The sequence below is a fragment of the Notechis scutatus genome, chromosome 1 (genome assembly GCF_049901735.1).
Source record: "Notechis scutatus isolate UNSWTSFEM ecotype Mainland chromosome 1, rNotScu1.2, whole genome shotgun sequence".
In the NCBI taxonomy this organism is placed as follows: Eukaryota; Metazoa; Chordata; class Lepidosauria; order Squamata; family Elapidae; genus Notechis; species Notechis scutatus.
This window is the reverse complement of record NC_142009.1, coordinates 151,363,410-151,385,638: the sequence shown is the minus strand read 5'-3', so window position 1 is coordinate 151,385,638 and position 22,229 is coordinate 151,363,410. Positions and strand designations below refer to the sequence as shown.

Sequence of the window (22,229 nt, the reverse complement as noted above, 5' to 3'; positions counted from 1 at the left end):
GTATATTCAGTATTATAAGAAGAGGTATATTTTTCTGGTGGTCTGACCTCTTGTCCCAGGCCACCAAAAGATGAGGTAACACAGAATCTGTACAATGCACATTTTTACACTGAGGTCTGAGGTTCACCATAGGCGCTTCTGAAGGTTAAATAAAGATGCTGTCTTAAACCAAAGCTTATTTGATTTATGGCAAGTAGACAGGAAACAGAATTAAGTAAGACAGGCAACCAGATGACCTTTTTTTTAAAAAACATGCAGTTCCCAGCACAGAGCTGCTTTTCTGCTTTTAGCTGAAGCGTGACTTGCTAGCAAACCAGATGATTCCCCCACCCCCAGTTCACCATATCCTTGAAATGACAAGGGTCTAATAAGCATTGGTCTCTTTATTGCACAAAAATCACCCCTCTACACTTATTAGTTAAGACTGAATTGATTTATTAAGCGGGGCAATAAACAAACATATCATGAAGATACAATAATTATGTTAATTTTACAAGATACATCATGAGGAGGCCATAGTAGGTCCACACATTGATAAAGCTTCAGGGCCATTTATTGATTGTGCAAATTCACTGAGAAGATTATTTTCTGTTGAAAAAAGCCAATTATTTTATTATTGTAATACAGGGTATATATTTGCGGAACATAAATCTCATCATTATTCAAGCCTGGCCTCATGAAATATTTTTGTTATCTGTTTGAATTTGTTAATATTCGGAACATATTCACTGATATTTGCATTTAAATACTTCTCAAAACTACTTCTGTATGCATCACTTTTTTCCTTTCCTTTTTTTTTATTTCTGTAATTTCTTTTTCTTTTTCTTTTTTTTTGCATAGCTTATTCTTAATCTGCCATTAGGTTACCACAGGGTGAATAACATAAAATAATAAAAACATGATAGAATTTATGAAAAAAACACACACACAAAGACATCTATTTATAATTGGTACAGAATATAAGATACAGAAGAAACAAAACAGCCATTGTCTCCTCAGCATTCTAAAAATCTGAAATCTACTTCTAAAATATATGAGTAACCACACCTAATCTTTCTCTGCCGTTATCCGTCAAACTTCACCTGAACCTAAATGGAACTGGCAACTAGTTCTATGAACAGGGCATGCCATGTTTCAGAAACACCAAGACAGAAAACCAATGTGATCTTTCCACAGGGAAAACACATGCAGTAAGAGTAAGCTTAACATGTTTTCCTCGTACTTCTTTGCCTTTTCTTCCATCAATCTGCTAAGCATGCTATTCAAAGAGCTCCAGCCAAATAGAAATAGCTCCTTATTGGGGAATATCAATTCTAGAGAGTTTGGCTTCATTTTGTTCACTCTGATATTAAAACAACTTTTTTCAGAGTCTAGAGGTCTCTATTTTAAATGTATTGCTCTTATTGATTTATGTAATATTTTAAAGGTTTTTTTAGATTGTTTATACCTATCTTTATTATTTTTCATAAATAACTAAAAGTGGAAAACATGCTTAACATTCCTTTTTCTATTTTTCCTATAAGCAACAACCCTGTAAGGCGGATTAGGCTGAGAGAGTGACTGGTCCAAAGTCACCTATCCTTATTTTATGTCTAAAGCAGTGGGACTAAAACTCGGGTTCCTGATTTTTTAGCTTAGCACTTTAATTACTATATTAAAGTGACTCTTTCTTCATTTTGTGGAGAGAGAAAAACAACCCACTAAAGAATCTGGCAACTGGGTAGGCAAAAAAACTATAAACTTAATAAAAAGACTGAACTATGCTTTGAGGAGGCGGTGTAAATCTACTAAACAAACAAACAGAAAGATTGTGTAGATTGGTAGGAGATTATGTAGTGTGAAATAATACTCAATGGACTCTCCCAACCTTTGAATCAGCCTTCAGTATTTCATATTAGCAGGTTCCATTAGATCTGATGTAATAGGTTAAAACTACAGGATAATGGAGATTATCCTATAACTAATTTATCCTTGTGCCACACAGGGCTTTAAATGCTTCTCCATGGAAGGAACCCCGTATAAAACACATTGCAATAGTACATCTAGGAACTGCCTAAGATATGAGTGGCAATCAGCATAGAAAATAATATGAATATTAACTTTTTTTTTGTCTTTTCCCCTCCCCTCCTCACTTTTCTTTCCCCTTCTCCTCCCCACTGTCTTCCTATTTGCTTTTGTATTTTTTATTTTATTCCATAATCTAATAATTCAAGTTTTAAACTTGAATATTGTATATAAATACACACACACACACACACACACACACACACACACACACACACATCAGAGGTGGTATTCAGCAGGTTCTGCCCAGTTCTGGAGAACTGGTAGCAGACATTTTGAGTAGTTCGGAGAACTGGCAAATACCACCTCTGACTGGCCCTGTGCCCACCTATTCTCTGCCTCCTGAGTCCCAGCTGATCGGCTGGGTCTTCTTTTGTTGCCCTGCACAGAGAACAGAGCTGGAAAGAAGGTTAGTGAGATGGGGAGGGAATGGAGATTTTACAGTATCCTTCCCCTGCCACACCCACCAAGCCACACCCGCTAAGCCACACCACTCCCACCAAGCCATGCCCATAGAACCGATAGTAAAAAAATTTGAACCCCACCACTGATACACATATACACACACGCATATATGTGTGTGTGATATATATATAGTAATATAATAGAAATATTGTGTTGTGACAATTGCTAACAATATCTCATTATTTACACCCATGACCAGTGAAACAAACTGTATGTCAGTAATAAAATCAACACTCATGCACAGAATTAAAGATGATACACTTTCTGCAAGCAGTGATGAAAACAAGTCATGAGGTCAAGTACTCCTAATGACAATAATTCTATATTATTATAAAAGAATGTATTTAGAAACTGTGAACTGAATTAATTATAGTTTTGGCATTTCAGACACTAAGCTACTGAGCTTTAAAAATACAATGTACTATATAATTTTGTTTGAATTTGAAAGATTCTGTTCACCACACAATTTGTTTGTCATCTTTCAACAAAATTTCCAAAACAGTTTAGGAAATAAAAGAGCTGTTTCTCTCTATGCAAGATTTAAAATTCATTCTGAAATATAACAATTAAAACAAGTTCAAAAAGCATCAGAAAAAATAAAATCAGCATCCCATATCTCAGTAGGACAAGAAAAAATTTGCACGCCTGTTGAAGAAAATAACAGAAAGGAATACAAATATTCCAGAGAAAAATCTTTGCTTCGAAAGTATGATTAATGGATAGCCATGAAAGGCAGAACAGAAATGACCTAATACTTTCATTCAAACAGGGTTGCCATACAGAGATAGGTAGCCTTCATGATAATTTGAGAAGTTAAGTCTCCAATTTGAGGCTTAACAATTCAAATGAAATCCTGAGTTTGACTTCCAAGCAATACTCATTATGTTCATGTCAGTGCATTTCTGTGAATTAGTGAATGGCTTTATTCTAATCCTTGGATTTCAACCGTCTTTGGTTTCTAATACAGCACAGAACACATTCTATACATTATAATTACAATAAAAATTAATAGCTAATTCAGTTAATCAAAACTTTTTTTTATATATAAAAATGTAGTTATCTTTCTGACATAGCTTAGTAAACTAGATACAAAGAGTTGCTGCATGCATTAGAGAATATCACATTTTCTCCTATAACATAGTTTTTACTATTGTTCAATATGTGACCTTGTGGCAAATTTAGCAGGTCCTAAAAAGTAAAGTCAACTTTGAATAGGTCTCTGATGACTGCCTTGACAACTGGTCCTATATTGACTGATTGATTGATTGTTGTATGCTGCCTAACTCTCAATGAATCTTGGCAGTTCACAAGACTCAAACAAAGAAATTATTGATGTATCAATGAATATAAATATATAAATACATAAATATACATACATACATACATACATACATACATACATACATACATACGTAGGTATGTATGTAAAGGTTCCCCTCACACATATGTGCTAGTCGTTTCCAGCTCTAGGGGGCGGTGGTCATCTCCATTACAAAGCCAGAGAGCCAGTGCTGTCCGAAGATGTCTCCATGGTCATGTGACTGGCATGACTAAATGCCGAAGATGCATGGAATACTGTTACCTTCCCACCTATTTTTCTACTGGCATTTTTACATGCTTTTGAACTGCTAGGTTGGAAAAAGCTGAGATAAGTAATGGGAGCTCACTCCGTTATGCAGTGCTAGGGATTCGAACCGCCAAACTGCCAACCTTTTTGATTGACAAGCTCAGCGTCTTAAGCGGCTGAGCCAATTAGTATTTGTTTTTGTGTATGCCTATGTACTGTGAACAACAAGCCATATACCTCACAGCTAAAAAAAATCTGAATCAATAGAAGCCACACTAATTTATAGCATTACAGTAATGCAATAGCTAAATAATTTGTTTTATAATTTTAACTGCAGACTGGAAGACTGGAACAACACAACTTTCCTTTTTAGCAGATTTTAATAGGATTTTACTGCTAGTTCTGTGGTTTCCTAAAGGCAAGAATTTCCCCTAAATTTGAATAAATTATATACTATAATCATGGATACAAGTCAAAGCACATAAAAAAGAAACAAATTGTTTTTCAGATTCCTGTGAATAAAAGAAAACTAGAATGTTATAGAATACTCTTAACTCTCTTTGAAAGGAAATGCTGGAGGAGATCTATAAATGAACATCAGATCAAAATGTCAAATTTATCCACAGGCCAACTAAAACAAGTTTTTATAAATCTTAAAATAGAACTTAAAATATCACACATGATTTTTATGATGTAAAATTATTATTATGTTATAGGACTATTCAACGCCTAATATGAAACTATATTGAGTTATTGGTTTGCAAATTTGGGGTTTTACCTGTACAAAAATACCACTATAAAAGTTATTGAGTTTTTGGCACTATCTTCTAGCTCATACGTAATTTATCCTTAAGTCCTTTGGATGGAAGTAATCAATCCTGTAAAAGTTCATTGGATCAATTCTACTTCAATGGAAAAATAGAAAAGGTGAACTTGTTGAATTCCACGTACCTTTTGGTCGAAGATGACAGAAATGAAACAGTAAATGGCTTTAATCCATTGACAGCTAATGCATATTTAATGTGTATCAGGTAAATACATATTTTTATAATTTTGATGGCAATATTAAGGAAAAAATTGGAGATTCTGAAGAGCATTTTCTTTAAAAAAAAAAAAAGGAACCAAAAGCAAAATGAATGAATCAATCTATACTTCATTTCCTGACAGTTGCTTATTTACTTGTATAGTTTTTGACCTGAAAATTGCACAGCATAATTGAGAGAAGTACCAAGGACCAATGTCTTCTGGTCACCTTAATGACTTGGAATATACAGTGAAGCTTGATTCACTTTGAAACTTAGATCAAATGAATTCCTCGAGGAAATCCTCAAAGCATTCACAACAAGCTCCTATACAATATGTACTGTGTTTTAATTGGATAAAAATGGTTTAAATATTATATGAAAGATACTTGTCTAGAACGTACTCATCATACTTTTTTTTTACTCCCACAGTAATCATTCATTGAGAAACACTGTTCAAAATGTATCTACCATTATTCATTTTCTTTCTAAACTATCCTTTTTCTAGGACATTTTGAAAGCAGTTTTATGAAACAATTAAAGACAAGCCAGTTATCCTACATCCCTTGAGGCTTTTCTAAATGGGTGCTTGGATTCTTTCGGTACAAATTTCTAATAAGTAACACTTATCTAACCTCAAAACGATTACTTGGAAGGGAAAAGGCCCATACCTTTAATTAGAATATTTATGCCCCAAGCTAACATCTCTCTTATCAACCATTTTCTTAGAATGCCATTCTCTTTTACTCAACCTACAGCTTTTATTAGAGGAGCAGAGAGGAAAGTAATCATTATTAGGGACTAGGTTGAGCATAGAAAAGCCAAAACAAAAAAAAACAGCAATTACCAACTATCTCAAGAACACGGAGTTTTTCTCTTCAGTTAATTGTCAGCATCAGTACCCTGAGTCATGAAAGGAAGAACTGGATGAAATCCATAAATAGAAAGATCTGTCATTATCACTCAAAGAAATTCATATCATTTGAAATTCTCAGTTGCTTGGTCTGGTCCTGCCCGAGCTTATATTCATTACCACAGAGACAATTTAATAGGCTCATTACATTAGCATTCTTAAAAACAGGAAATTCAAAGCAGTTTAGTTCACTCTCAGCCACATCCTGGCAACTTGGAATTTTAAATCCTTCAACTTAAAATAACATTTTTTTCCCCTTAAGGTCTTTGCTTGCTTGCTTTTTCTCCATCAAACTTTGAACTTCGAAGATATAGGATTTCCTGACAGAAATTATGAGGATGCAATAATATGCCAATTACAGAAAGTTAACTGAGTGGTAATATGATGTCTCAAATGCACCATAATTATTCATGGAAAACCCAGTAGTGCAGCAAAGTGCTAGAAAAAGAACTGGGATAGAAAAGTGAACAATTTTGCTTAATCACTGTATTTGTTCAACATTTTCCCATGACATAATATGAAGGATTTCAAAGGACTCCTGTTGCAAAGTATTCTACCTCCTATACTAAAGGAAGGAGGGCCCTTTTAGGTTATCAGCAAGCTGAGAATGGTTTTTTTTTTTAATATTACATTTATATCCTACCTTTCTTCTTGGATCAAAGCAGTGCACGCAAGAGTGTTCTTTTATCTTCATAACAACCCTGTGAGTTATTTTCAGCTATGATATAGTAAATGGCTGAAAATCACAGATAACCCTTCAGCTCCAGCATCTGTTCCTGTTATTGGGATTTCAGTCTGGTTACGTCTAGCTGGAGCCCACTAATCCCACTTTTGCAGCAGTGACCGTTTCTCTTCAATAATCAGTTGTGACCCTGAAGCCTTCCCTGGAAGCCTTTTACTTCTCTTCACTAGCATCCCTTCAACCTCTCCCCCCCCCAGCCCAAATTGCTCTTGCAGTACAGAGAAACCTGTGGCAAGGGGTCTATGTCACCTAAAGCCCTTGTGAAATTTTGCAACACTGGCTAAGTTAAGTGAAGTTAACGTAAGTGAAGCAGCAAGACTGTGGGCTGTTGTATGATTAATGTTTGCACTAGGATAATTATTGCACTACTGGCCTAAATTCCAAGGTAAACTCTAGAATGAGGGCATAATCAAAGTTATCTCCATGACTAAAGTATAGCAAATTATCTCTATTTTGTACTACTCCTGATAATTTGTATAATTTAAATCATAACCAAAGGGCCCCCTTAAGCCCTTCTGACCCCCTAGACTTAAATATCATGGCAGTATTGTCATCTTCACTGTGCCTTCTTACAAATCACTCTAATGGGATAAAAATACACACCTTGTTTAGATAAAATTAAGTCTAGCTTCTTCAGGTTTAGGTTTAAAAGAGAGATGGATCAATTTCTTAGATTCGCTTTAGAACTTAACATCTTAGAAACTCTAATATTAGCTCCATAATACTGCTAGATTTAATAATCATCTAAAGCCTTGCAGTGTTATCTCACTTGTCAGTTTATGATCCTCGCTGCTGGATGTAGGCAGGGCAATTTTCACTAGTCTCCTGTTCTTGTGCTCTCCCACCCCTTTTAATGTTAAAATAGACAATGATATTCTAAAGGTTTCAAATCAAATATTAAGAATTTAAACATATACACTTTCAAAATATATTGTACAGTGGTGGGATTCAAAAATTTTTACTACTGGTTCTGTGGGCATGGCTTATTTGGTGGGTGTGGCTTAGGGTCATGTGACTGGGTAGGCGTGGCTTGGTGGTCATGTGACTGGGTGGGTGTGGCCAACTCAATGTCACTCATGTCAAGGGATGCCTCGTCTGGTCCCTCCCCTCCCAGCCATTCCTTGTCACACTCAGCCTCAACATATCTATAGTTCTGTAAAAATGTTGCTCACCTTTTTTAACTTCTATATATGTACTTTCATGGACCTCTGAAAGAAGGAAATGGCTCATATGCTTTGCCCAAGAGGATGATAGGCAACAGGCTTTTAGGGGGCTGCCAGAAAGAAGGAGGGGCAATGTATTTTCCAAAGCACCAGAAGGATGGAAACTGAACAGAGAGAGAAGCAACCTAAAAGTAAGGAGAAACTTCCTGACAATGAGAACAATTAACCAGTGGAACTGCTTGCCACCAGAAGTTCTGGGTGCTCCAACACTGGAAGTTTTTAACAAAAGACTGGATAGCCACTTCTCTGAAATAGTATAGAGTTCCCCCCAAAGTCCCTTCTAAGTGTTATTCTGTTATTCTGGCACCTTTCCCAGGACCTCCAGTCAGATTTTGGCATCCTCAGAGTTTTCCTGCCTGAGCAGGGGGTTGGACTAGAAGACCTCCATAGTCCCTTTCAACTCTGTTAAACGCACCTGTACTTATGCTCTGGACTATTGACATGTAAATCCTGAAAAATATCTGGGCAAAAGAAAGGCAGTAAAATCACTCTAGGTGTAGGGACAGTGCAAAATATGATAAATAATGGAACAATTAAAAATAATACCACAGAGTATTCTCTCTCCCCCTCTTCCTTCTTTTTTTCTTTCTCTTTCTTTCTCCCCCTTCCTCTTCCTTTCTTTCTCCCTTTCTCTCCCTTCCTCTTTCTTTCTTGCTCTTGCTTGCTTGCTTGCTCTTTCCTTCTTGCCCTTCCTCCCTTCCTCTTTTTTCTTTCTTTCTTCCTATTTTTCTTTCTTTCTCTTCCTTTTCCCGTCTTTATTTCTTTCTCTCCCTTCCTCTTTCTTTCTTGCTCTTTCCTTCTTGCCCTTCCTCCCTTCCTTCCTTTCTTCCTTCCTTCCCTTCCTTGTCTCTATCTCACACACACACACACCTTTTCTGGGAAGAACTTATGAGCAGCGAGTGGCGGGACAATGAAGAAAGCAGCAGCCCCGGAACATCCATCCACCCTCCCTTTTGAAGCACATGGGTGGCACGGGGGCAGGTGGCGGCGGCAGGTGGGGGTGCCCTGAAAGGCAGGGTGAAAGTAAACGTCTTTCTGTTCACTTTCCCTGCTCTGCTGGGGCTGAGAGGGTGGTGGGCGCACCCCGAAAGGGAGGGGGAAAGCAAACAAAAAGCTGTTCGCTTTCCCTGCTCTTCTGGGGCTGAGAAGGCAGTGGATGTACCCCAAAAAGGAGGCCAGGAACTCCTAGGCATGCTTCCCATAGCCGTGCTGCCACCGTCGCTACCCCCCCACCCTCTGGACTGGCCCAAAAACGGCGCCCCACCTTGGCCTCCTCTCACCCAGAAAGGTCCCAGGAGATGAGGGGAGGCACAGAAAGGCCGCGTGTGGTGGGTAAGGGCCTAGAGCGACTCACAGACTTACCTGTGAGCAGGGCAGGCAGATCAGGGCTGCTTAGTTTGGGGCACAGGCACCACATGGGGAAGTCCGGTAAGGCAAGCCACAAGGGCCCAGCGTGCCACATAGGAAGGGAGGAGTGACTGGGCAGGGTGAGCGACAGGCGGGTGAGCTGCGCGAGCATCAGGTGGGTGGGGCAACTGAACGACCAGCGACTGGGGAACCGGTTCGGGGTGTAGCCAGCAAGAAGTTACTACCAGTTCCGCGACCCACGCTAATCACTGCTACAGGTTCTCCAGAACCCGTGAGAACCGATTGAATACCACCTCTGATATTGTAGCTCCTAGCTATCAATGCAATGTTAAGCATATTGCAATGTTTATCTTTATGATTAAAAAAAACCTCTGGTTTTCTATCTAGACCAGTAATTGATATGACCAATTACTGTTTTCTTTAGTAATAGAATTTATGAATACAAAATTCCATGAAGGCATGTAAGAAAAACAAGAAAAAAAAACAGCCTCATAAAATCCTCCAGTAAATATCAAATGACCCTCCTAAGGATTCCCCTACTAAGTTTCCTACTTATTCTCAAATTGACAGGAACAGAATTTAGACTTGAACTTCTATGATAAAAATCAACTTAATTCAATTTCTGCCATTATCCCTGGCAGTAGAATTTTGCCTTCATACCATAGACAGACAGATTAGGAAAGTCAGAAGCAGTAATAAACTCCTTGAAATACCAAGAAAATGTATCCATTATTCAAACATTATCCAAATAGATCTTTCACCACTTCTGCAGAATTGACTAAATGACAACATTACCTTGTGTGTCATCATAAATATCTAATAGTTCATTTTTTAAACTCTATTATGCTTAGTATTCTGTTTAGTTTTACACTGGCTGCTTCTCTAATCCCATTGGGATAACCATCCTTTATACAATACTCCTACCAATTCTCATTTGCAATATTCAAAACACCAGCTCTGTCATTTCATATCAACTGGATAGACACTTTAACCTTCTCCAGCATATTGTCTAATATCATATCTATGAAATACTTGACTGCTATCACCTTATCTATTAAATGTCAGAATCATGTGTTTCAAACTGTATCATGAGATACTACGATTTGGCAGGAATTAAAGTATTGTAATGCTTTTTATGAAGAAAAGCACTGGGGATGAAAGACTTGAAATGAGTTCATTCTGGATCCAATTAAGTCCATTTGATTCCCTAATTTCCAATCTCACTCACAACCCCATTATCTTATGAGATACATTGAGTTTATTTGGGTTGGACTGACATATTGAGATCAGACAAAGTGATTTTCACAGTGGTAGATTTGAATCTGGGTCTTGCTATGGTAGTTCTAGTTCACACTGTGACCACCAGGCCACACTGGGTTCAGCATGAGGTGTGATCCAACTACTGTCATGTGCAAACTACAGTTTATGAATTGAAGATAATTATAAATTAGGACACTGATTGAACAGCTCATATGTTTTTTTAAAAACAAGGTTTAGAAGAATTAGTAGATCTGGACAATACAATAGCTGTGTCACTGTTCTGTCATTGAAACATAGGAGACATACTTTGGCTTAGCTTGATCTGAAAAAGCATATGTAATTCTTTTGAGTTATTTATTTATTAGCCATTTGTATGGCTATCCATCTTGACAAATGACAGAGTGGCAAACAGTATTAAAGTAAAAACAATAACAACATTAAAATTAAAATATATAGCTGCCAAGGAAGATATCACAATTGACAGTCATTGGCACAGCCAAGAGATGGTAGCCTTACTAAATTGGGGGCCCAGATCCAGGAACAGACCAGGTCTTCAGTGCCTTATGAAAGGCCATTGGAGTTGGGGACATCCTAATCTCTACAGAAGAAATGTTTTATAGGGCAGGTGCTAAGGAGGAGTACCTTCTCAGCCTACCAACTAGTATTCCTTGGCTGACAGGACCCAAAGCATGTCTATCCTGCCAGGCCAGATAAGATGGGCAGAAACTAGGGAGACAGTCCCTCATGTAGTTTGGCCAAAGACATGAATGGCTTTAAAAGTGACAGCCAGCACCCTGAATTACAGTAGTGGTATTATACGTGCCAAATAACCAGTGTCATTGACTATTCATGCTGCCACGTTCTACACTAGTTGAGGCTTCTAGATGCTTCTCAAGGGAAGACCCAAATAGAGCACATTGCACTATTCCAAATTAGGAAGGCATGATATAGTATACTTGTTTAGCTATAGGATTACATTGTCTGCATTGGGATAGTATTTTAATTAAAACACTATCCAAGGATTCTAAGGGATTGCTTTCACCAAATATTAGTGGTGCTTAATAATCCATCATACATATTTTGGGTATGAGATCTTGCATCATGCAATTAGCTTGATTTAAGCTCTGTCCCCACCCGCTTGGTGTGGGGCTTTGGCACAAATGCATAACAGAGGTAATTTAGTTTCATAAAGGATTTTCTGTAAAGAAATATTGCACTTAAACCAACTATGGAACTTCTACCAGAGGCAAATAATCTAGCAAAATTCTGACAATTTGTCTGAATGCACATTCTTTTCCACTCAGATTCATGGGAGACTTTTGATTCATTTTCTACAAAGAATAAAAATAGGCATCAATGTCCTAGTGGAAAATTCACTGTCTTTGGTCTCCTATATATTTATATCAAATAGTTTATACAAAGACATTGTGCATCTATACAATTCTACATTATAAATAATGCAGTTATTTCTTTGAATGGAGTATGTTATAAATCTAGTGCTACTGTCAAACATTATCACCTCTATCTTTGAGGAGGCAGCTCCAGCCATCTTGCATCAAATGTTGGCTTATTGATATGTTGGTAATGATAACATAGAAAATTCAAATTCAGGATCCTTCTAGATCACCTAACTGGAATTAAAGTTCACTAAAGAGCTTCAAAACGGTAGTTAGCAATCTTGGTCATTTTAACAATGCAAAGTAAAGAGGAACATTTATACATGAAATATTTAAAACATTTGATTAGAACTGAATAAAAACCTGCCTCAGTGCTATTTCACCTCTTCATTTTAAAAAAGGGATCACTTATTAAATAATGAATGCAAATGACTGACAAAGTCAGTGGCACAACTAGCATATCAGAAATAATCCAACAGATCCAATAACCATGTATAATATATGTCTCAAAAGAATTAACTACTACAAAAAAATATAAGCAATCAAGGAAAATATTGGAGCCATCAAACAACAATTATGAATAATGTACAAATTCTCTATAAGTCTCAGATGTGATTGAAGTATGAAATTTTTTTTGGGGAAAAAAGAAGTATATCATTCAGATTAGGGACAATAGAAAAGATACAACAACTGACATTTTCTAATATGGATAAGCTCCTGAAATTAAGAACGGAAGGAATATATAACATGAATTGCTGCATTGGGATAGTTACCTTGGACAATTTGATACTGCCTAAAACATAGAATTCAAAAACAACAACAAAATAGGCTTAAAAACTGATAACTGATTTTAAAAAGGTCAAATTATGTAACAAATCTGAATGTAGCAGGTATTTCCTTATAGTTATTACAAGAGCAATGAAAATATCTGGAAAAAAACTTAAATGAGGAAGAAAGTTATCAACTATCATGTCTACCAATGGCAATTGGTTGAGTTAGTATGAAGAGTAAAGAAGATGACCTTCATAGAGATATGCAAGATGCATCACCAGGCATGGAGAGTAAAACATATTTTAAGCCCATGATAATCATATAACATTGAGAAGCAATTAAGATAGACACATGAACTATAAGAAGCAGCAGTCAGCACAATCAGACTTGCACAATATTGTAGCCAATCTTGATAAAAGTAGACTCAACTGTGAAGTTGATTTTTGGGGTCTTGTCTACTTAGTAGACTGACAAGTACTATAACAGAGGGACTATAAAGACATCTATTGCTAATTTCTGCCTTGTGATGATCTATTCTAAAAAAATTAGCAGTATGGATGGTAATATCAGTGCATATTCCTTGTTTGTTGTAGTATTACCTGGAAGTCACTTCATCACAAGATAAACTTTGTTAAAGAAATTAATTTTTACATGACCATCTGGGCTGGGGTCAATACAAGTCAAATAAAAATGAAATCAACAATAATGATTTCAGACAGAATTATATCAACAAATAAGAATGTACACATTAAGACAATAAAACCAATCTCCTAATACAGCAGCTTTTCCCATCCTGATTCTTTCCTATTTTAATAGGTTTGGCAATGCAGCTGGAGAATTAGGAATACTGGAATCACACTATATTGGAAGGAATTGAGTTGGTGAAGGCAATTCTCTACAGATTCTCTATGTACTTGTTCATATCCCATTACAGTATGGAAATATATCAGTAGAAGTGATATTGTATTATATGCCATCCAGAGTCATTTTGATGTCACATGGGCAGCTGTACAAATATGATAAATAAATATTGTAGGGTATATTGCAAGCTGGTGATAATTAACAATTTGCTCTTCAAATAAATTTGGGTTAATATTTTCTTTACACTGAATTATCTTGAAAACACATGGCTGCAATAACTGTGGTATTTGCACTGTAAAAGAAAGCAGAATAATTAAACTGTCACTTGATTTCAACTAGCTGATTTATTGTATCTGGCATTCAAAGAATAGTTTCCTGCTCAGCCATGCAAAATAAAACATAGCATAGAACATGTCAATTGTTGGATAACTACTATAAATACCAAAGAACTCATACAGTGAAGAGCTTTGTTGTAGTGGCATTAATTAGCAATTATGGAGAATCAAGTTGTTACTTTTAATAATTGTGAAGGCCTGAATGGTTAAAGTCCAAAAGAAGGGGTTTGAGTCCAGACTGGTCCATTTTAATAATGCAAATATGCTAGTCAGTTATGTCTCTGAGAAATAAGCAACTCTTATTCCATTATAATATATAGACAGGAGGAAAAAAGGCAAGCTTTAAACCTATATACTATATAGGTTTAACATACTATGTCTGTCTGTCTGTGTATGTATGTATGTATGTATATACATACATATATATAAAAGAAGCGACAGACATCACAATCTCCAGAACTATATTGTCCACTTAGCTTTCATTAGCCTCTGTTAACATTGTCAGTGTATAAAACTACCATTGAAGAGATATGTCACTAGAGAGTCTTCTTCATTATTAAGAATTGTTCTAGTTTCTGTGAAGTATTAGAGCTATGTCATTTGGCTGTAAGCCTTCTAGTTTAAGTTTCCATCTGCATGAAACCTGACAAAATGTAATAATCATATACAAAGTTTTATGAAGAAGTGTTGACTGGCATCTAGTTCTTAACAAGGTATTCCACTCCTAAGTAGAAGTGGAAATTTGATAGCATTTAGTATTTCTTAACAACAGAACTACAAAGATATTTTGAGGTACATCAAAATTTATCTTGGAATTGCAAACATATGCCAAGAGCAATTAGGATAGTATTAGTTAGGTATATAATGTTCTAAAAAAGATTTTGGTCTTAATTTCCTGCTTCCCACTTTCTAGACATCAATGATAACTCCATGAAGAAATCCAAGGAATAATAAATATTAACTAGATTATTTCTCCAAGTTATAGCTCTGAATCAACCAAGTGCTTGATTACCAAAACAGCAAAAGTTGCAGAGTTCAAGGAACTAGGACAATTGTTGTACCATAAAATGATACAGTGATCAATTGTCTCCTCTTCCAATGTTACTGTGTTCTGGTTCCCATGAAGCCTAGCTACCAAATGTTAGATGATGCTTACCAAATGCATCTAGAGAATCAAAAGGTACTTAAATATAAATGTAATTCTCCAAAATTAAAGCATCCAGAAGCCTTAGAATCCATGCAGATGCCCTCTGATCTGGCATTACATTTAAGAAGGTCATGTAGGCTTACGCTAAAATCTTTGAATACTGGGTGCTGCTTTCATGTCGGAAGCACTGAGGTGCTTTGAATACTAACTGTACTAACTGTAGGATGTTCACTAATGACCTTGTCTTGTGGGCTCTTCTTATTAGAACTCTGACATAACTACGATAAGACAATCCTTTGAACTCCGAAGTTCTTTTCTACTGATATATCGTAGTTCATTAGTAAGATATCTAATGAAATATTGTCTCCATTTCAGAAATGCAAACATGATCCAGTAACAATAATAGCACATGCTCCTCTGAGAGAAGACTACACTCTTATTTCTTTTAATTAATTAAAAGTTAACACCTTAAAAATAGAAGTAATGTTTAATTAATAATTATTATAATTATTTTTATTATGAAATGGCTAGCTGATCAACAAGAAGGGATTTTTTTGTCATGTTTGATAGACACATGAAAAAGCTGGAAAAGTTTGGACTCAGGTTTATATCTAAAATAATACAGAAGATTGTAAAAATTCATTTACAATTGAAATCAGATTTTTTTTCTTTTCAGCTTGATGGATAAGCAGCTGGGGGGGGGGATTATGAAATTTTGTCTATATGTACTGTACAACAACTGCAGGGAAATTATTATATGCACAAAGGTGGAATAATTTCACCTTATCCACATTGAAAGAATGGATAATTAAGAGGATGGAACTTGCAAAAATGGCCATAGTGGTTGTTATAATTAAAGATAGACATTACCTAAGTTTAATGATGACTGGAAAGCCCTTGTTGACTTTTGTGGGAAATAGAAAAAAATGAAGTTATGAGTTATGGTATTAAAGATTAGAATAAATTTTTCCCCCTTTTTTCACTCCAAATATTAGTTCTTGCTGCTTTTTATTCTGTAATTAAAATTCTAATAACATTTTATTTAAAAAGAAAAGATTATTTGAATCATTTAAAAGAACAGGAAAAAAATAGTGGATGAAGGCAAGTTCATAGGAAGTACTAAATAAACATGAATTATCTTTAATATAATGAAAAGTTGTATTATATATTAAGTTAATAACTTTTTTAAAGTACAAAGTTGAAAAAATAAATTTTCCCATTATTGACTAAAGCTAGATGACAGCAGGATGGTGGCTGATTTTCACTTCAATCAACAACTTGTGATTATTACTTTAATTAGAATATAGGAATAGAAGGAACTAATGTTCAACTACCCAGAGAACACTGCATTTAAAAAGAAATGATATGTTGTTAATTTACTGATCCTTACACTCAAAACTGATTCAATGATTGTTTATTGTTGCTACTAACATTACAGAAATATCTACATAGATCCTTAATAAGAAGTAAAGAGAGTGGGGGAGAGAGGAAGTAAACATATCCAAAGATGTATACAGGTAGTCCAATCAATTGTTTAGTGATTGTTCGAAGTTACAACAGCATTGAAAAAAGTGACATTACCATTTTTCACACTTACAATGTAGCAGCATCGCCATGGTCACATGATGAAAATTCGGATATTTGACAACTGGCATGTATTTATGACAGTTGCAATGTCCTGGAGTCATGTGATCACCTTTTGCAACCTTCTGAGAAGCAAAGTCAGTAGGGAAGCCAGATTCATTTAGAAACTGTGTTACTAACTTAACAACTGCAATAATTCCCTTAAGAGTTGTGGCAAGAAAGGTCATAAAATGAGCCAAACTCACTTAACAACTGGCTTGCTTAGAAATGGAAATTTTGAGGTCAGTTGTGGTTGTAAGTCAAAAACTATCTGTACTTAATTAAGTATAATGAAACCAAAGGTCTTCTAAGGAAAATGTTTTCTCCTCTTGTTTTCTAAAAACTATGGCCAACATTTCTGCTTAATGAGATGTTTCAGAGATGAGGTTCCCTGCTGGATAATGAAAGATTCATTGAAATGAATGAACAAATGAAAAAACCCAGGTTCATTTGTGAGCATATTCTAAGTTCAAAAAATATATATTATCAATTGCTATTAAGATTGTTTGTTCTTATTGTTATACATAAAGATATCTAATAATTATAATTTGTTATTAGTATTAGCACTGTTTAAGTTCATTCATTCATAAATTCATTACTAGGAGCTGCCTATTTATTTATTTACAGCCCAGGACCAAATCACACAATTTAACAGAAAACACAGAATGCCACACACCCATTAAATAAAAGACAGAAACGCTGTAGTGTTAATATTGCATAGATGGGTCAAATAGCTTCTATCAGCTAAGGCTATAAATCAGGGGTGTCAAACTCGTGGCCCACAGCCCGGATGCATCACATGCTGCCCCTGCCCAGTTTAGCAAAGGGGGAAAAATCCCAATACATCACGTGACATCACCATGACAATGCGAGTTTGACATCCCTACTATAAATAAAAAAATTGCTACTGCCCTCAAACAACATGGTTATTAGTCATTTAAAAAGAATACCATAATCTCCTCATCATGACTGTACTTTCTCCGACTCAAGAGCAGGAGCCTTAGCTCTAGTAATTAATTAATCCACTATTTCTTTTTCCATCTTTATGCTTTCTGTAATACATCTTATCAGGAAAGGGAATGATGGGATAGGTATATGCTGTAAGTGCTACCTCTGAACATATTGAATGTTCCACTCAAGGTTTTCTACTGCCTATAAGTATTACCTTTGGTACATCAGTGCCTTTCCCCATTAGAATTCCTTATTGTAACAATCAGCTGTGGTAATTAAACATTTCATTATATTGTAGATCATGCCTTCAAACATTCAACTATACCTCAAATAGTATTTAAATATCTAGAATGTCATCCAGAGTTTTGTAAACAAGGCCCCTTGATGGGTTCATTTTCAGTCTCTTAGGAATCACATCAAGAAACTACCCTGGACCTTTACATCAGAAGAGAAGGAGGAAATTGTATGTTTCAAGCCTCCCTTCTAGAAACATTCAGGCATAAAGGCCAGCAATTTAACAGAAATAAGCTAGAAATAAGTCTCTATTAATAATTTATCCCTTTGGTCTCTTTTGGAAGAAATCTACCTTTTTCCTCCTTTTCCTTTCCTTGATCTATTTTGATCTTTTTAATATGAGATTTAAAATAGTTGACAAAAACCCTTAGCAAATAAATAAAACTATACCACCAACTGTACGTTTGTTCACTTGCTCTAGGGGCAAATTGATTTGAAATCTTTGTGATAGAGAATTTTTTTTTTTTTTGCTCATTGGCTTTGGTCTGCCATGAGTGAATAATGGGAGGAGTATTTGTGTGGGTAGATGCCAGATCAATGGTAAATACATCTCCAAATAGATAGATAGAATAGATAGAATTCCTTATTGGCCAAGTGCGATTGGGCAGACAAGGAATTTGTCTTGGTGCAAATGCTCTCAGTGTACATAAAAGAAAAGATACATTCGTCAAGAGTCAAGAATCATAAGGTACAACATTTAATAATACAGCAAATACAGCAATGGTACTAAATAAGCATTAAGCCAATGTAGTCAATTAGAAACCCTAAGCTGCAAGGGATAATAACATCAGCCAAGAAACAGATGAGCTAAATAAAATTTAGTAAATAAAGTATGCATAGAACCCAACTCAACCAAACCAAACCAAACCAAACCAAACCAAACCAAACCAAACCAAACCAAACCATGCAACATTTCTTGCAAGAAGTGGAAGCTAAACTATTTTTCACCATTAATTTCTATAGCAGTTAACTCTAATTCTAAGCCTTCATTTCCATATTTATACAACTATAAATATATATCACAACGTGTACAATATCATGCCATTTTGGATCTTTTTACAGAATGCACATTTCAGATGGAAGCATCCAAAATAAGCACAGTGTGTTGCAAAGATTTATGTGAAGGAAAGAGAAATTATCATTGAAGCCAGTAGCCCAAAATTGCCTTCTTTTGTAATATTAATATGAACAAACAAGAGGCAGTATCTTTGACCTAATCACCAAACCAGCAACCTTTTACTGAATGGGATTAACATGCTTTTCTCAAATTAATTCCTTCTGAGGGATAATTTCTTCTAGCATGAAGCCAGGCTTTATTCTGTAATCTGAATAATTGCATTAAACCTTAGATTACATTTCAAAAAGTGAAAATGCAGTTTAGTGAAGATATAAACTAAAATAGCTGCAGAAAATTGGTCCAATATTGCTGATAATTGCCATTCTTGTAAAGCAAATGCAACCGATTTCTGTACATACAATATACTGCTATTTACTAACTTCTAAATTTGATTTACTGCTAACTGCAAATCAGGAGACTTCAAACGTGTTCAGAAATTAGTTCCACCTCAGTTTATATTTTAAGACCACACTAATTTATAGAGAACAACTCATCATTTGATCTGTGGCTTTTTTTCCCAGGGTACACTTTACTCTACTTGTTTCAGCAGCTTGTAAAGTATTTCTACAGAAAAAAAAAATGTATACCATCACAATTCAACAGGTTTTGTAGAAAATTGTTTCCAACCTGCTGACTTTTGTAATTAGTATATAGTAACTTTGATTCTATACCCTTTAATGCAGTAAGATATACTGTATTTTGTAAGAACTTAGATTCTTGTTCATTTGAAATGGCAATTCAGTAATAAATCCTAAATATATTTCCTTAAGAATTGCTGACATCTGTAGAGCATATTTCAGATGCTTAATCTCATGCTTTTTTTGAAAGTCTTTCCTGTCTTTTGACATCTCAAAAGCCTTGGCGAAAAGACAAGAGCAGCTATTTTATTAACCTATGAAACATTTTTAAAATTTAATTTTGATACGTTAGCTCGCTAAATTTTATTTGAAAAATCTAAGCCTTTCTTTTTAAAAATATGCCTTATTGGTTTAATCTCTATAAATGCTAACAATCAGCTCTGAATCCAAAGCAGTATGAAAAAAGAATATTTGTGAAGGTACATACAAGTGCTTATGGGGTTTTTAAATTAATGTTATACTGACTTTAGTTTTCATGCTACAAAAGTGACTTCTGTTACTGATTAGAATTAATTAATTATGCTGTACTTTGGTAGCAGGACATACTCGTCTTCGTTATGGCCATTATGCAAAAAAATGCACAAATTCATGCAAATCAGTATATAAATTATTTGAGCAGTAACATTATTTAATGATTTAGTGTCATTCTTATTAATCTAATGAAAGCAGCTCTTATACGTATGAGGAACATCTTACAAGTGTGAATGGACTACTTTGGATTCAACCTATTAATCTGATTACAATATTCCGGTGTGAAGTTTTGGAAGACATGGCAGTATAGAAATACAATACATACACTGCTAACTAAATAAATGTTTGAAAAGTCCTACAAATAAAATGTGTGAAAGTAAAAAAGCACAATGGAACAACAAGAAAAGTATGCAGGCAAATGCATATAATAATTAAAGTCTGAATCATTTCATACAATACTTTCAAATAAAATGGTTAAATTTCCCAGCTTTCATTTAAACCATAGCAAGGTCAATACAAATGAATGTACCTCTAAATTATTCTAAATGAAATCTCTCATTCAAAATTTTAGTTAAAAGCTGCAGTCCTATAGACTAGAAGCAAATTCCACTAGGATTATCATACCTGGGTTGCAAAAAAAAAAAAAAAAAGGAGCAAAGACAAAATGACAACAGAGAGATACCAAAACACAAATCATTTATTACCATTTAACAGTCTTGGCAGAAAGCTTGCAGCCCACATACTGTAAACCTACATTCTTCAGAATTTAATTGTTCAATGGAATTTACTTCTGGGTAAATATGAGTAGGATTGCATTGCAAATAATTACGATCATCACAAAATTCGCTGGTTGTTTAATCAATTTAACATGTCAGGATTTTTTTTTCTACTCTCTCATCTCCTATTCCTCCAATACTACACTATATATAGTGCTGCTACATTAAACAATTAAATTCTGAAGAATTTAGGTTTACCATTAGGATTACCTAAATTCATCATTCACTCATAACAAGCCTGAACATGTGTGTAAAAGCCTTGGAAAGTACCACGGACTCTTTTATATGTCATTATCTGATCAACATCATGATCATCAGTAACTGAGTTTAAACATGCTTAGGGTAAACACATATCCACCATCCACCAAAAATTAAAAATAAATAAAATATAGGAACACTAATTACAAATAATAAATGAATCAATTAAAAAGAAAACAAACTCAAAGGGCAGAATCAATGGACCACCATGTCAGTTTTCTTTTCTATATTTTTATCTAAAATCTACAGCGGAGACTTTCCCCCCCTAATATGAATGACTTTCTATAATCTCTATATATGTTTGATGTGTGTATGCATGTTACTATACATACTTTGACTTCAGGGTATATTATTTACCACACATACTAAAAATCAGTATTCTACTTCTCTGACATTTTTTAAAGGCACACAATGAAGCACAAATCTTAACATAAGAGCTTGTCTATAACCATACCTCATTTTCATTCTTGCTTAACCACTCCTTGACTGTGGTAAGTGCAATGACTGCAGCTGGCTCATTTGGAAAACCTAAGATCAGAAAGAAAATCAGTTATGTATGTGCATACTATATATATCATTATATATAACTGTACAACATGTGTTATGGATATACATTCATTCATATTAGTCAGCAGTCTTTTCTTAATTGATACTAAATTAGTTGCATTACCTGCTATTTAGATACCACATTTATATACCCTGTTTATAAGTACTACCTTTATTTATTTATTTAAAAAAACTGTTGATGAATTAAATGCATTTAATAGTCAACATAATCCTAAGGAGACAGAAGAAGAGGAAAATAAAATAAAAAATAAAAAAATTAAGAAGATAGTACTCAGGTAGTAGCTAGCCATGACAAGCAACCTTTCTGCTTTATTTATCTTTGTCTTCAAGAAAAGAAATCAAGGAGGATAAACCTTTAATTCCCCCCTTGTTGCCATTTGAAAAGTTGACAGATATGAT

General features: G+C 35.0%; 1 protein-coding gene across 4 annotated transcripts in view; it reads right to left on the bottom strand.

Annotated features, from left to right (window-relative positions):
• MACROD2 (mono-ADP ribosylhydrolase 2) overlaps nucleotides 1-22,229 on the bottom strand; it is a 1,127,501-nt gene that overhangs the window by 417,719 nt on the left and 687,553 nt on the right. For all 4 annotated transcript variants that reach the window (XM_026668493.2, XM_087948725.1, XM_026668495.2 and 1 more), the window contains exon 8: nucleotides 21,718-21,791. In XM_026668493.2, the coding sequence (XP_026524278.2) occupies nucleotides 21,718-21,791 (74 nt within the window). The remainder of the gene's footprint in view (nucleotides 1-21,717; nucleotides 21,792-22,229) is intronic.